General features: G+C 47.1%; 1 protein-coding gene across 3 annotated transcripts; it reads left to right on the top strand.

The window, feature by feature from the left end:
• Positions 1 to 517: 517 nt before the first annotated feature.
• On the top strand, positions 518 to 4445 carry LOC310946209 (bis(5'-nucleosyl)-tetraphosphatase [asymmetrical]-like). Of its 3 annotated transcripts, none has more exons than XM_083912605.1 (3): positions 518 to 592; positions 2563 to 2872; positions 2982 to 4445. In XM_083912605.1, exons 2-3 carry the CDS (start codon positions 2749 to 2751, stop codon positions 3314 to 3316), a joined length of 459 nt encoding a protein of 152 aa, XP_083768731.1. In that variant the 5' UTR covers positions 518 to 592; positions 2563 to 2748; the 3' UTR covers positions 3317 to 4445. The 3 variants fall into 3 exon arrangements, with proteins under 3 accessions (XP_083768731.1, XP_083768733.1, XP_083768732.1); XM_083912607.1 differs by having other exon boundaries at positions 524 to 543; positions 2745 to 2872; XM_083912606.1 differs by having other exon boundaries at positions 527 to 592; positions 2745 to 2872.
• The last annotated feature ends 10813 nt before the right edge of the window (positions 4446 to 15258 follow it).

Here is a 15258-nt window from a genome sequence, read left to right on the forward strand (position 1 = left end):
ACAGAGTAGGTAAAAACCACACTCTGACTTATTTATGATTTACAGAGACCCAACAATTCCCCCGTAGAGTACGGTGGCAACGCAAACCTTCACTTCCCGAGCCGAACAACTGTACTGATGGCAGCTTGGCTTGCGTGGGAAGGAGGCCCCCATCTCTATCATCTTACTACTTTACTCAATCTAAGTCGGGCTGGTGCGATAATGGGATGGCATGGAATCATATCGCGATAAAATCATATATCGAGATGTCGTGACGCGCAATTACGCTGTCGAAATGAGTAACTACAGCTACAATCTAACTCTAACTCACTTTTGTTAAGTCAAACTATTTGTGTTCCGCTGTGATTTCACTTGAAACTGTTAATGTTAATTTTGCACTAAAGTTCTTAATAAAATTAGAAAATACTCAGTATTTTTTGGATTTTTTTAGTATTGCAAGTAGAAGTGAAGAGTACCCCTGCAGTAGCGGAACCTTGTGTTCGTCTTCAGATAACCCGGACTCATTTCTCAGGGCACTGCTGAGTCCCGCAGCACTCTCAGTAGGTGAGACCAGTAACTGATGCCCGTACAGTCCTGTCACACTGTGCAGCCTGTGAGTAAACTGGGGATGTTATTACGTTAACTCAGTACTAACTATAACTAAGCACTACACTACAGCAGCCTGTGTTCAGGGGTAGAACAGGGAGTGTGCCCTGTGTGTAAACTGTAGGAGCTAACATGCTAAATGCTAAAAACATGTATTTGGTGTGACACGAACGCGGGTGTTTAAACCGTGTCCTGTCATCCACACGTAACCGCAGTCGTTGCTCCTGAAACCGGAGCTTTTTGTAACCGGAGTTCAGGGTGAACGTTTTTGTTAAAGTCCGGTTTCAGCAGTTTTATGTGTGGACAGGAGAACCGAGGAAAACTGCGATTCTAAGTCGATGTTGTTTGACGTCACGCTGTGCGACGGTAAATAGTCTGTTGTTTCCATGGAGACGTGTGGAGCGCTCTAGACTTGGCCAGCTGACTGAGTTGTTGGGCAGGAAAACTGCAATTTCTAGTCGATGTTGTTTGACGTCATGCTGTGCGACGGTACACAGTCAGTTGTATCCATGGAGACGTGTGGAGCGCGGAGTTGTTGCTATGGAGGACCGAGCCAAAACACTGGGGCCAACTCAGCACTTTGTGTGTGTCTCATACAACAACCACCGCATTTAGCTGATTTTAAGTCCATGAGTCAGTCCACACCAGGGGTCTGCAACCGTCAGCCCCCCCTTTTCAGTGGCCCCCTGTACATTTGCCAAAAAGTAACATGGAAATAAAAAAAAAAAAATATATATATAGATAATTATCTCATCTTCAGCCTCTTATCCAGGGTCGGGTTACGGGGCAGCAGCTCCAGTAGGGGACCCCAAACTTCCCTTTCCCGGGCCACATTAACCAGCTCTAACTGGGGGATCCTGAGGCGTTCCCAGGCCAGTGTGGAGATCTAATCTCTCCACCTGGTCCTGGGTCTTCCCCGAGGCCTCCTCCCAGCTGGACGTGCCTGGAACAACTCCCTAGGGAGGCGCCCAGGGTTCATAACGGAGCAGTTTCTCATTGAGCCCCATGTTAAACAGGCTGTTTACACAGCATCATTAAACCTGTTTAAGGACAAAAGAACATTCTAGTCTGTGTGTTTAGATCAGATCTCCATGACAACACTGAGGGGAAGGGGCTAGTTTTTCTTTTATTGGAGGTTAAAGTTTATGAATAATTAGGGGCGTGGCCTCTTGAGTGACAGCTAGCCGCTGGCCCTCACTTCTCCTCGGAGGCTAGTTGTCAGGATTAGCATCATTAGCATGCTAACTCCGTCATCTTGACCTGGACTGCGATCATTTGTGTGATGATGTTTCCATGAGTGACAAGATCGTTTGTTCTTTGATCGACTTGAACCAACAGATGGTTTAGAAACACACCATGTTAGCGTTAGCTTTGTTATGCTAATTAAATAGCCACACTTGCACTGTGACTGCAATACAGCCTGCTATCGATGGCACATACACTAGATGCTAATCTGGAGCAACGGGAGGATTCAGGCCGTGAGGGTCGGTGTTTTACAGTCAATGGGCATGGGACTGTGCTGAATATCAGTCTTAATCATAATAATATAAGTCATAGATCATAACTGCTGCCTGCACTTCACTCCCGGAGGCGGTGTAGTCGCCGCTAGAGACACAGGACTCCCACTCCTGTTGACCTAGTAACCTGTTCTGTTAGCCTAGCTCCCGGGCAGTGGAGCTACTGTGACGAATTCTGTAAACGTCACGTCAATGCCCTTTTTTGGTAAGAGGAAATGAGGCGGAGTCAAAATCTGACAAGATGGCCGCTCCCAGAGGTGAATGTGATTGGATCACGCCGTTGGTGTGGACGGGAATTATTTAAAGGTTGTGATGACCTAATCGTTGCAAACACAAACAAACACATGTCCTATATGTCCCACCTGCACATGGACACAGCTGTGCTTGTGGCTTCATGTCTAAGCACCATTGTGACAAAGTAAAAACACAAATCTTCATGTAATCTTGTTTTGTAATCCAGGGTAATGGAACAGTTTCCTCTTCACAAGGATCACGCTCTGCATTCCCCGTGGAGAGTTGTGCTTCTTCATTTCTGCTGTGAAAACGGACCTGAGCTCTAGTGGACGGGTGTCAGCCTTTTGTTTTCTATCATTGGATTCTATAACACAGCGTAACGTGGTTGTGTGTGGATTCGTTGAACAGGGAGATGGCTTTGCGTGCGTCCGGCTTCATAGTGTTTCGTTTAGCCGGACGTGTCCTTCCACCAGACAACATCGAGTACCTCCTGTTGCAGACCTCTTATGGACAGCACCACTGGACCCCACCCAAAGGTATTCACAGGTTCAGCCTGTACATGTATCACATAGTTGATAATAGACACTAATGAGCTCAAATCCACTCATATAGCTTTAAAGTTACATCTGACCTGTTCACCATTAGGTCATGTGGATCCGGGTGAGGATGACCTCACCACAGCTCTGAGGGAGACCAAGGAGGAGGCGGGGCTGGGGGCGGAGCAGCTGCAGGTGGTCGACGGCTTTGAGCGGGAGCTGCGCTACGAGGTGCGAGGGCGGCCCAAAGTGGTGCTGTACTGGCTGGCCGAGCTGAGAGACCCCGGGACAGCCGTGACTCTGTCCGACGAGCACCAGGACTACCGCTGGGCCCGACTGGAGGAGGCCTGCACTCTGGCTCAGTACAAAGACCTGCAGGACACGCTGAGGGCCGCGCACGCGTACCTGGGGGCTCGGCAGACGAACAGCGACGAAGCAGAATGAAGAGTGTGCAGACGGGAGGATTGAGGAAGGGCAAGCTGCAGCACTTCAAAAGTCACATAACACTCTTTCTGGACATCACACCGCTCCTTTTTTTATAAATTGTGTCTAATTAAAGTAGTTGATGAAGTGGGCGTGGCCTATGTGGAGCAGTTAATCCAGAAACTCAAAGCTGAATGGGATCAAGCCCCCAAAACAGCCACTTCCTGTTTGATCCAATCAGGAAGTGCCAAAAACGTCAGTTCTCTGAGTGTCCACTAGGGGCAGGTTTCATAACAGAGCAGTTTCTCATTGAGCCCCATGTTAAACAGGCCGTTTACACAGCATCATTAAACCTGTTTAAGGACAAAAGAACATTCTAGTCTGTGTGTTTAGCTCAGATCTCCATGACAACACTGAGGGGGAGGGGCTAGTTTTTTTTTCATTGGAGGTTAAAGTTTATGAATAATTAGGGGCGTGGCCTCTTGAGTGACAGCCAGCAGCTGACCCTCACTTCTCCGCGGAGGTTAGTTTTCAGGATTAGCATCATTAGCATGCTAACGCCGTCATCTCGACCTGGACTGTGGTAATTTGTGTGGTGGTGTTACCATGAGTGCTCTTTGATCGACTGTACAAGCAGATGGTTTAGGATCACACCGTTTTAGCATTAGCTCTGTTATGCTAATTAAATCGCCGCACTTGCACCATGACTTGCAATACAGCCTGCTATCAATGACACATACACTAGATGCTAATCTGGAGCAGCAGGAGGATCCGGGCCGTGAGTGTTTTACAGTCCATGGGCATGGGACTGTGTTGAGTAACGGTTACGCTGTTATATGTCCTGCTTCACACAGGGTGATTGTATAGAGTGCAAACATCTGTGTACTTTGTTTTCATCTCATTTTGCTGGAGGTCTACAGGCGTCTGTCTGTAACTGTGTAGATCATTATGTGTTAATTACTTTAATTATTACACTTAATGTTCTGACCCGTTGCATTATTTTTATTATATTACAGGATGCCGTTAGATTTATTTTGTCTTTAAATAAGGAAGTATCATTAATTTAATTAATTATTTTGTTTATAATATAATATTTTATTATCACTTTCAGTGTTAAAGAGATAAATATGAGTAGTGTGATGTTGGTTCCACCTGCCCTTGTTTGGTGGGGAAGGATAATACAGACGCACGAGAGAGCTCGACCCCTCATGTGGAACCTGACATGTAAGTGAAGTAGGAAGCAACTCTTCCTCGTACCCTGCCCTGTGGATCCTAAACAAAGATTTGATTATTTCTACAACTGAATCTTTTTCTTGAGTTGCTGCTGAACCAACGCACATGATTGAATTTTCCTGTTTATTGTCCTCAACTCATCTCAATACCAACAGAACTGCCCCGACTTCTGCTGTGAAGACGTATGATATGATATTCTGCCCCCCCCCCCACACACACACACACACACAATCCCTCAAACACTAAATCCTTGCGTTCAAAAGTGCCGTTTGTTGCGATTTCTTGTCGATTTCTTGTCGATTTTGACTCGCGAATTTCCAAATTTCCATTTCAACTCGCACCAGACGAGAGGCGATCCCGAATATTTCAGTTTTAAAACAAACCTTAAAGGTAGAAAACAACATCACAGGTGAACTCTTTACTTTGTATCCAAAGGACCTGAAGCTTTCAATTTAGATGCACATTTGTTTTATTCATTCATCTTCAGCCTCTTGTCCCTGTCGGGGTCGCGGGGGGCTGGAACCGATCCCAGCTGACATCGGGCGTGAGGCGGGGTCCACCCTGGACAGGACGCCAGTCTATCACAGGACACATAGAGACGAACAGAGACACACAACCATTCACACCTACGGGTGATTTAGAGTATTAATGCATAAATGATTGTTGGAGTTTTGTAAAAACATCACCACAGTGTGAACTGAGCCCGGATCACCTGAGTGTGAACCAGGAGTCCTGACCTCTGGACCATCTAAGACACATGTTTGGTCCTGAGTTATGTGGACCTCCGGACCATCTAAGACACATGTTTGGTCCTGAGTTATGTGGACCTCCGGACCATCTAAGACACATGTTTGGTCCTGAGTTATGTGGACCTCCGGACCATCTAAGACACATGTTTGGTCCTGAGTTATGGTGGGAAACAGCTCCATCTTCTGGCAGCGGGGCCTCATGTCTAAATGAGTCACCTCATTCTGCTGAAACCATAAAAGAGAGAGAGATAAGATATGATACTTTATCTCCACAAAGGGGACATTTCCTTATCACGGCTCCAGAGTGGATCGCAGACGTAGAAGAAGCACAATAAGAAATGAAAAATATAGAAAAATATGAACAATATAAACACAGGGAAATATAAGAATAACAGGAACAATATATACAATATTTTATCTCTTCTCATCTCATCTCCTCTTATCTCATCTTCAGCCTCTTATCCGGGGTCGGGTCGCGGGGGCAGCAGCTTTAGCAGGGGACCCCAAACTTCCCTTTCCCGGGCCACATTAACCAGCTCTAACTGGGGGATCCTGAGGCGTTCCCAGGCCAGTGTGGAGATCTAATCTCTCCACCTGGTCCTGGGTCTTCCCCGAGGCCTCCTCCCAGCTGGACGTGCCTGGAACACCTCCCTAGGGAGGCGCCCAGGGTTCATCCTTACCAGATGATCCTGAACCACCTCAACTGGCTCCTTTCAACGCAAAGGAGCAGCGGCTCTACTCCGAGTTCCTCACGGATGCTGAACTTCTCCCCCTCTCTCTAAGGGAGACTCCAGACCCCCTCCTGAGGAAACACATTTCAGACGCTTGTACCCGCGACCTGGTTCTTTGGGTCCTGACCCAGCTTTCATGACCACAGGTGAGAGTAGGAACCAAGATTGACCTGTAGATCCAGAGCTTTGCCTTTCTCAGATCTCTTTTCGTTTACAATATTTTACAATATTTTAAATTTACACTAGTGCACAGAGGAAAATATTAGTATTGCACATTGAGATTGAAATTCCCCTAAGCTTAGCGTTTCACACTGTGACGTGAACCCAGTTGGTGAACATTACAGTGCGGTTATTGTCAGATTTGGTGTGTGTGGTCTTCTGGAGCAGAGCTGGTTGTACAGTCTGATAGCTGCAGGAAGGAAAGACCTGCGATACCGCTCCGTCACACACTTTGGGTGACGCAACCTGTCGCTGAAGGAGCGCTCCAGTGCTGTCAGAGTATCCTGTAGGGGGTGGGAGTCATTCTCCATTACTCTCCCACCACCTCCACAGAGTCGAGGGGCGTCCCAGGACAGTCCATCAAGCCTCTTCCTGTCGGCCGCAGAGATGCTGCTTCTACACCACTCCATAGAAAAAGGCTGATGACAGTGTCATAGAAGGTAAAGAGAGGAGAGTAAATGAAGATGACATGCGGTTAAGGACTGCTGGCGGGATTTGAACCCAGGCTATCACCAAGACCTGAGCCCATGGGACACACACCTTACCCAGGGAGTTAGAGGCAGCCCATACTGAAGTACTACAGGGACCAGAGAGGGGTTGTCAAACTCAGGTTTCCAAGTGCTGTTCCTACAAATGATCAGCTGCAGCATCTTTTATATGAATCAAACGTGGACTTCCTCTGCTTGTCAGAAACATGTTTGCACAAAAATCTTCCTGCTGACATATTAAATGTTCATGGCTTCGATGTGTTTAGAAGAGACAGACCTAGTGTAGTGGTTGGGTGGCGGTTTATTACTTTATGTCAAAGACAGTATAATTGTACACAAAATCACTTTTCCTGTGTTAATGACATGGAAATTATTGTCCTCTAATTAAATCTCCCAGGCCAAAGTTTTTTTATGAACAATTGAACGCCCTCCTGAAAAAATGTGACTCCAAAAAAGAGATTTTTAAGGAAACGTTCGTATAAATTTGAGTGATAAAGCTAAAAGGAAAAAGCTCAAACGTATCACAAGTCATTTTGATTTTAAACGGGTAATCAAAGGATAACCAGCTCCTCAGAGACACACACTCAGAGAGTGAATCCGCCTGCAGGGGCTGAATCTGACACATTTACACATGTGACTTGGATGCTCTTGTTAATTAATGTGTGTTGTCCCTTTTAAACAAAGAAATCTAGAGTGTGGCCTTGACCTACTCCATATGTAAAGTGTCCTGAGATAAGTTATGTTATGAATTGGCATTATAGATAAAATTTAATTGACTTGAATTGCTATTTGCTGCAGGCAGCGTGGGTTCCTCTAAGTGTCTTTGCTGGAACAGCTGTTGGAGATGAGGTTGATGAGGTGGTGGTGACAAGGAGCCAAAGAGGTACATTTGTGGGGTAAGTGAAACAAAGTAATGAGCTCAAACAAAGCTCTGTAGAGCTGAGGGAACTTTCTCTGTGGCCTTTTTCACATTGCAGTAGTTCGAAACCCTGATCAGAGCAGCTCAGTGATCTGTAGATGACGGGGAGTTCTCTACGCAGAGTGGTAGAGTAACATACACAGCAGACACCTGCAGCATTTTGATAGTGAGATGACAGACGGGTAGATAATCAGACTAACGTCTAATGATGACGGCTGCATCGACAGAAAATTTCATTTGTCTAAGTCTGCTCGCTCGCTCACCAAACCGTGTCACGTCTCATAAACGAACGGCGCTCGGTTCGATTAATGGACGGAGCCAAGTATCGACGCGGAACGGCCGACATCAGGCTCGTGTCCGGATCCTCTGAGAAATTTCAGTAATGCGGTCGACTTGAGGTTGATGCTATTGCTCCTCAGAGACAAACAAAGAGACAGAGATGGAACAGGAGAGCAAACATGAAGGTGTTTATGATCCCGCGGTGACTCGGGGCCCTCAGTATTTCCTGTATATGTCCCCTGGGTAGGTATCGTTCGCTTACATTGAGAATTGAATTCCGGCCGAACCTTGAAACCTAAACCAGCAATGTCTAGCACCTCTCCTGACACCCACGCATCCCCATGTGTGTATCCCGTAATCCGCGGCGGAGAGCACAGGGCTCTGTCTGCAGGGCCATAAATTCTGCCTCAGCTTATTGAGCGGAGAGGATCGCCGGGCATGCTGCGTGCAGTCGCCCCCCGCTGTGGCAGACTTGCACTGTAATCCCCGTTTGCAAGGTCAAGAGATATTTTAATATGCGTCGGTCACAGTGAGATCGAGTGCTCGTCTGCATTAAAGCCGTCCACACCTGTTCCTGTGTAAACAATTGGGGAGTGAATGTTTCCCAGCGGAAGAGGAGGCTGCGCTTTAGTTCGACCGCGTGCTCCGTGGTTTCAGCAGCGCAGCTCGTGTGTGTGTCGCACAGCTCCGGGAAGGAAGGGGCAATATATCACCAGTGCTGTCTCTCTAAATCCTCAAAAAGACTGTTTTTGTAAGTTATGTAGAAAGTCACATTAGTGATTTGTATCTACTTTTTCAATAATCTGAGAGAGAAAGGGGACGTTAGCTACAGATCTAGAGTTGGCCTAGTCCCCTGAATCAAGAGTGGGCTTTTGAAGAAGTTTAAATACAGTTATTATTATTATTTATAGTGCCAAATCATAACAAATGTTATCTCAGGACACTTTACAGAGTAGGTAAAGACCACACTCTATGACTTATTTATGATTTACAGAGACCCAACAATTCCCCCGTAGAATACGGTGGAGATGAAAACCTTCACTATAACAGACAGGAACGTCAGAAAGACCCAGCTCTGTGGAGGACAGACATCTGTCTGCACCGGAGAGAGGAAGAGAAGGAGAGAGAGAGAGAGAGAAGACGGACAGATGGACAGAGAGACAAAGACAGACAGAGAGACACAAAGACAGAGAGATGGACAGAGAGACACAAAGACAGACGGATGGACAGAGAGAGAGACAAAGACAGAGAGAGAGAGAGAGACACAAAGACGGACAGATGGACAGAGAGAGACAAAGACAGACAGATGGAAAGAGAGAGAGACAAAGACAGAGAGATGGACAGAGAGAGACAATCGCTGTGGATAAAAGCTAAATTAGAAAAGTCTTTTGTGTGAGTTTGTCTCCCTCTGTCTGTTTCTCCTGCTTGTGTCTTTCCCCGTGTGTTTGTCCGTAGGCGTGGTTCCTCCAGCTGTGGCTCGTCTCCTCGTTAACGCAATGGATAAATAGGCGAATGTGACCCACGTCCGGTGCCAGACCGTTATTGCTATTTCGCGGTTCGTGTCGCTCGTTTGGTTGGGTACCTACTTGATGACCGTGTTCCCTTTCCGCGTTGCTTTGTCTCGTGTGAATCGTTTCTTTGTCTCTTTCGCTGTAGTTTCCCGAGTTCCCGTCTTCCACCATCCGTTCGTGTTTCGTCTCCTGATCCCCGCGTTTGGTTTCCCCCCTCGTCTCCACCCGGACCCTGTCCCTGTTTTCCCGTTTTTCGTCGGTCCTTCTCCTCGGAGTTATTCCCCGCACCGTTGCACATGACACCCTTTTACTTTATCCTACATTTCGACTCCTCGTCTTGTGCTAAAACGACCATCTATGCATTGAACACCATCGAGTATTTGTCACTCGTGCCTATATTCATTGCTGTCCAACAAAAGTGACTTTTTACGTTGCGTTATTAAAAGGGTCCTGAGGGCTGTGTTGATGGTTTGTTGGGATGACATCACCTGGATGTGATCTTTCAGCGTTAATCATGCGGCAGCTTCTCTGATGAACGGTCACTCTGCGGGTTGAGTTTACATTGATGCAGCACGCAGCTAACTCAGTGTGTCCGGCCTTCTGACAAGCCCACAGTGTGAAGCAGTGAATGATTCAATAATGAAGAGACCTTAATGCTTCTCCTGGCGGGACGTGCCTCTGGTGATATACGAGCACTTACGGCGGACAGTAACCGTCCTCTCTGTCTGCTTAAAGAGCGCGCACATTAAGAACAGGCAAACACCTCGGGACATAAATATTCACACTATTCAGATCAACAGGCCCGAGAGGATATTGTCAGAGCCGTCAGCGCGGTGAAATATAGTCAAAGCTAATTTCAGATGCACTTTAATGGGCTTTTCATGCCCCGGGCTCTTTGTGCTGACGAACAGGAAAAGGCATCTTCTTAATTGAAACGCTAATTTCCGAACTGTTTCCTCTCTTCGGGGTGTGTTGCCCAGACGTGTCGATATTTTACAGCCATGGTGACGGCACCCAGAAAGATTCATTCATTCATCTTCAACTGCTTGTCCCTGTCGGGGTCGTGGGGGGCTGGAGCCGATCCCAGCTGACATCGGGCATGAGGCGGGGTCCACCCTGGACAGGACGCCAGTCTATCACAGGACACATAGAGACGAACAGAGACAGACAACCATTCACACCTACGGGTGATTTAGAGTCATCAATGAACCGAACACCTGCACGTCTTTGGACTGTGGGAGGAAACCGGAGAACCCGGAGAAAACCCACACAGACACGGGGAGAACATGCAAACTCCACGCAGAAGGGCCCCTTCTTGCTGTGAGGCGACAGGGCTAACCACTACACCACCTTGTAGCCCACCCAGAAGGATATTTGATGTAATATTTACATTTTTGACATTATGAGAAATGCAAATATTGTTTCCAGCTGTTCTACTGTTTGTATAGATTTGAAAATGGCGGGAAAAACGAACGAAGCACCATTTCCCACATTTTGACTTTGATCGACTGACTGAGAGCAGGAAGTCGTCTGGGTTTTGAGCAAATTGCACGTTTCGACGCTTCTTTTTAAAAGGATTGACCGCCTCACGCAGTGAAAAGCTACTCCAGGAAATTAGCAGCCGCCTGCCAGCTCCTGTAAATTACCCTGAAAAGTGCACCGGCGCTAGGTTTGGGGTATTGAACTAGAACGCAAAGCAAGTGAAAAGACAGGAGATTGAATTGAAGGTGCCAAAAACTTAAACGCGTCTCATCGTGTATTTAGTCATTACTCTCTAGGATGCAGCCTTTCACGCACTCTACTGTTGTTCTCTTATCTAAAGCCTCGTGTACAGCAAACTATTCAATATTGAACTCATCTCATCTCATCTTCAGCCTCTTATCCGGGGTCGGGTCGCGGTGGCAGCAGCTTTAGCAGGGGACCCCAAACTTCCCTTTCCCGGGCCACATTAACCAGCTCTAACTGGGGGATCCTGAGGCGTTCCCAGGCCAGTGTGGAGATCTAATCTCTCCACCTGGTCCTGGGTCTTCCCCGAGGCCTCCTCCCAGCTGGACGTGCCTGGAACACCTCCCTAGGGAGGCGCCCAGGGTTCATCCTTACCAGATGATCCTGAACCACCTCAACTGGCTCCTTTCAACGCAAAGGAGCAGCGGCTCTACTCCAAGTTCCTCACGGATGCTGAACTTCTCCCCCTCTCTCTAAGGGAGACTCCAGACCCCCTTCTCCCTTTATTCACTTTTGATATCGTCTCTGTGGCCCATAGCAACTCAAGTGTTGTCGAGGGGAGCAGTGATGTACAGCTTCACGTTGACCACTGGATGCACGTTCATCTATATCTATCTATATTTCTATCCATCCATACATACATACATCCATCTATCTAGACATCTATCTATCTGTCTGTCTATCTATCTATCTATCTATCTATCTATCTATCTATCTATCTATCTATCTATCTATCTATCTATCTATCTATCTATCTATCTATCTATCTATCTATCTATCTATCTATCTATCTATCTATCTATCTATCTATCTATCTATCTATCTATCCATTATATGCCATTCATTACACATTGTTTTTATGATCAGTTATTATGTCGGCCATGCTTTTTTTTTAAATGGAAGTGTCTTATGACATTAAACACAAATGTAAAGTGTTGTCAGACGTTTGAAGTTCCTCTTCTCGGGACATAAAACAACGACGGAGAAATGTCAGAGTGTCGTTCTCACTTTCCACGCAGCTCATCAGGGGAGAAGCTGTTTTACAGTCACAGCTCTCTTTAAAACCCTGCCTCCCATCCGTCTTTCACCTCTCAATAAGCTAATCGGTCTAATGTGTCAAAATTGATTTCCAGGGGCCTCCTGCCTCCTCCTCCCACAGCTGTTCTCATCCCCCTTTCTCTGCTCACCTTCCTATGCAGCTGATTTACGGCCTCATTGGTGCTGGGAATACTGCGACTGCAAAAAAGCATCAGTGGGACAGTTTGAAGAAGTCTAATCAAACAAATATATGCATATGTTTGTAATATCGTAGGGAAATATAGGGTTCAAGGGGCTACACAGTGGTATAGTGGTTAGCACTGTCGCCTCACAGCGAGAAGGTTTCAGGTTCTCATCCCGGCTGGGGCCCTTCTATGTGGAGTTTGCATGTTGTCCCCGTGTCTGCGTGGGTTTTCTCCGGGTTCTCCGGTTTCCTCCCACAGTCCAAAGACGTGCAGGTGTTCGGTTCATTGATGACTCAAAATCACCCGTAGGTGTGAATGGTTATCTGTCTCTGTTCGTCTCTATGTGTCCTGTGATAGACTGGCGTCCTGTCCAGGGTGGACCCCGCCTCACGCCCGATGTCACCTGGGATCGGCTCCAGCCCCCCCGCGACCCCGACAGGGACAAGCTTTTGAAGATGAATGAATGAATATAGGGTTCAATTCCCATTCGTACTAAACCAATCCATGGTTGTTGCCTCATTCTAACCAAGTGTTTTCATGCCTCACCTTTTGTTGGCTAAAATCATTGTTTTTGTGCACTTCTGGTTTGGCGTCTTTTGACCTCCGGTCCGTCACTGCGTTTTTCCCAAGCCCCCACCACAGTGACTTCCTGGTTGATCCAATCAAGGAGTGCCAAAAGCTGCAGTTCTCTGAGTGTCCACTAGAGTTTGCACAACAGAGCAGTTTCTCATTGAGCCCCATGTTAAACAGGCCGTTTACACAGCATCATTAAACCTGTTTAAGGACAAAAGAACATTCTAGTCTGTGTGTTTAGGTCTGCTCCTTTGCGTTGAAAGGAGCCAGTTGAGGTGGTTCAGGATCATCTGGTAAGGATGAACCCTGGGCGCCTCCCTAGGGAGGTGATCCAGGCACGTCCAGCTGGGAGGAGGCCTCGGGGAAGACCCAGGACCAGGTGGAGAGATTAGATCTCCACACTGGCCTGGGAACGCCTCAGGATCCCCCAGTTATAGCTGGTTAATGTGGCCCGGGAAAGGGAAGTTTGGGGTCCCCTGCTAAATGTGCTGCCCCCGAGACCCGACCCCGGATAAGAGGCTGAAGATGAGATGAGATGAGATGTTTAGGAAATATAACTATGACAACACTGAGGGGGTGGATTTTTTTTATTCATTAATTTATACATTTTTTTTGTACTAGGATAGTTTTTATTTTAGTGGTGGTTAAAGTTTATGAATAATTAGGGGTGCGGCCTCTTGAGTGACAGCTAGCCCCTCCCCCCAACGTCACATACATGCCCTTTCTTTATCGTAAGAGGAAATGAGGCGGAGTCAAAGTCTGACAAGATGGCCGCTCCTGTAGGCGAGGACGACTGGATCAAGTTGAGAGACTGGAGCTCGATGGAGACGCTACGTCCATTTTTTATACAGTCTATTGTTTTTTCGTACAAATTTCTGTGCTACGAACGTGTTTATGAGGACATGTTTTTGCATAACGAACAAAATTACACATCAAACATTATGCACACCTGCTAGTTCTTCACATGTAGCCCCTGCTGGTCAGTGCATTGCACTGATATAACACTGATGAGCATTGCTGTTCACCTTAAGGTCCGCTGAGCGAATATGTCTTAACTGTGTCGGGCTTCTTCTCGAGGGGGTCTGGGGAGCTGGGAAATGTGAGGAATGCTTAGCATCACCTTGTGAATCCTTTGCTTTAAACCCCCCACTCACCCCTGCAGCACAAAGGTTATCTGCTGCCCGACCTTTCTACACACACACACTTCTAAGGGAACCGTGCTGGAGTGAATCAGGTCCAACAGCCATGCAGTGTACGGAGAGCTGTGGATCAGGCCTGATGCAACGATCTGACAGTCATATATATACTGTCACTAGTCTTATAAACTATGGAGTTTGTAGCCATAGAGGCTCCATCGGTGGTGTGTCTCGCTGTGACGTAGCTGCTGCTCATCATTGATCATCATAGAGGCACCAGGTCCGCATTCATGCGGACCATCGCATGAATGAATGAATGTACCAACGCTTATATGACACAAACAAAATGGGGATCCGCTTATAAAAACGTTGTTCCACAGCACCATCAGGAGGTGAAAAACACCAGGGTACCTTTAGGGCGCCCTCCCACTGTGCGTCCGTCCCGTGCCCCGTGCTTTAGGGTCCTTGTCCCCCCCCTCCAGGCCCGTTTGTACTCAAACTACCTGGGCCTCGGAGAATGCTTCTTGCTGCCTATACGTCATCACGCCGTAACACGTCACACGCATTGATGACGTCACGGCGATGCGTGGCTTTGTTTCCAGATCTTTCCGTAGACCTCAGAGTTTTTGTGCGTCTTGTCGACTGTTTTTGAATCTTTTCATCGACCAAATCTGCAGTAAACACTCCACCTCCGCATCACACCAACGTGAACCTTTCACCGCCATTGTTTGAAATGTCCGCGCATGGTCCCTCCTTCTTTTTTCTATGTCCCAACAGGCGCACAGGAAATGACCTCAGAACCGCCGTAGGCCTCGTGCTCGTACACGTGCGCACGCTCGTGCTCGTACACGTGCAAACGTGCTTAACTAAAGCCCACCTCTCCCAAACGGGCCGTGGACGGCAAGCGTGCCACAGCTAGACGCTTATTCCTTAAACACTTGAACAGAATTACAATGAACACTTGCAGTAATAAAATATGATACTCAGAACTATTTTTTTACTTATGACTAAAATATGAATATTTCTACCGGAGGAAATATAATACGCTTTGTACGACTGAATGACACGGTGCGCGCGTGTGTGTGTGTGTGGCTGCACTTGACTTTCTCATCGCTGTTCTATAGTTTGCCTCACCTAGAGACATGTGGCCGCTGTGTGTGTGTGTGTGTATCTGTGT

Source organism: Echiichthys vipera (assembly GCF_963691815.1).
Source record: "Echiichthys vipera genome assembly, chromosome: 4".
In the NCBI taxonomy this organism is placed as follows: Eukaryota; Metazoa; Chordata; class Actinopteri; order Perciformes; family Trachinidae; genus Echiichthys; species Echiichthys vipera.

What these genes read in the sequence shown, in the direction of transcription:
- LOC310946209 (XM_083912605.1), top strand. Translation starts at nt 2,749, where the DNA reads ATGGCTTTGCGTGCGTCCGGCTTCATAGTGTTTCGTTTAGCCGGACGT. An exon ending in CCACTGGACCCCACCCAAAG is followed by an intron (nt 2,873 to 2,981) that starts GTATTCACAGGT and finishes GTTCACCATTAG; the next exon opens with GTCATGTGGATCCGGGTGAG.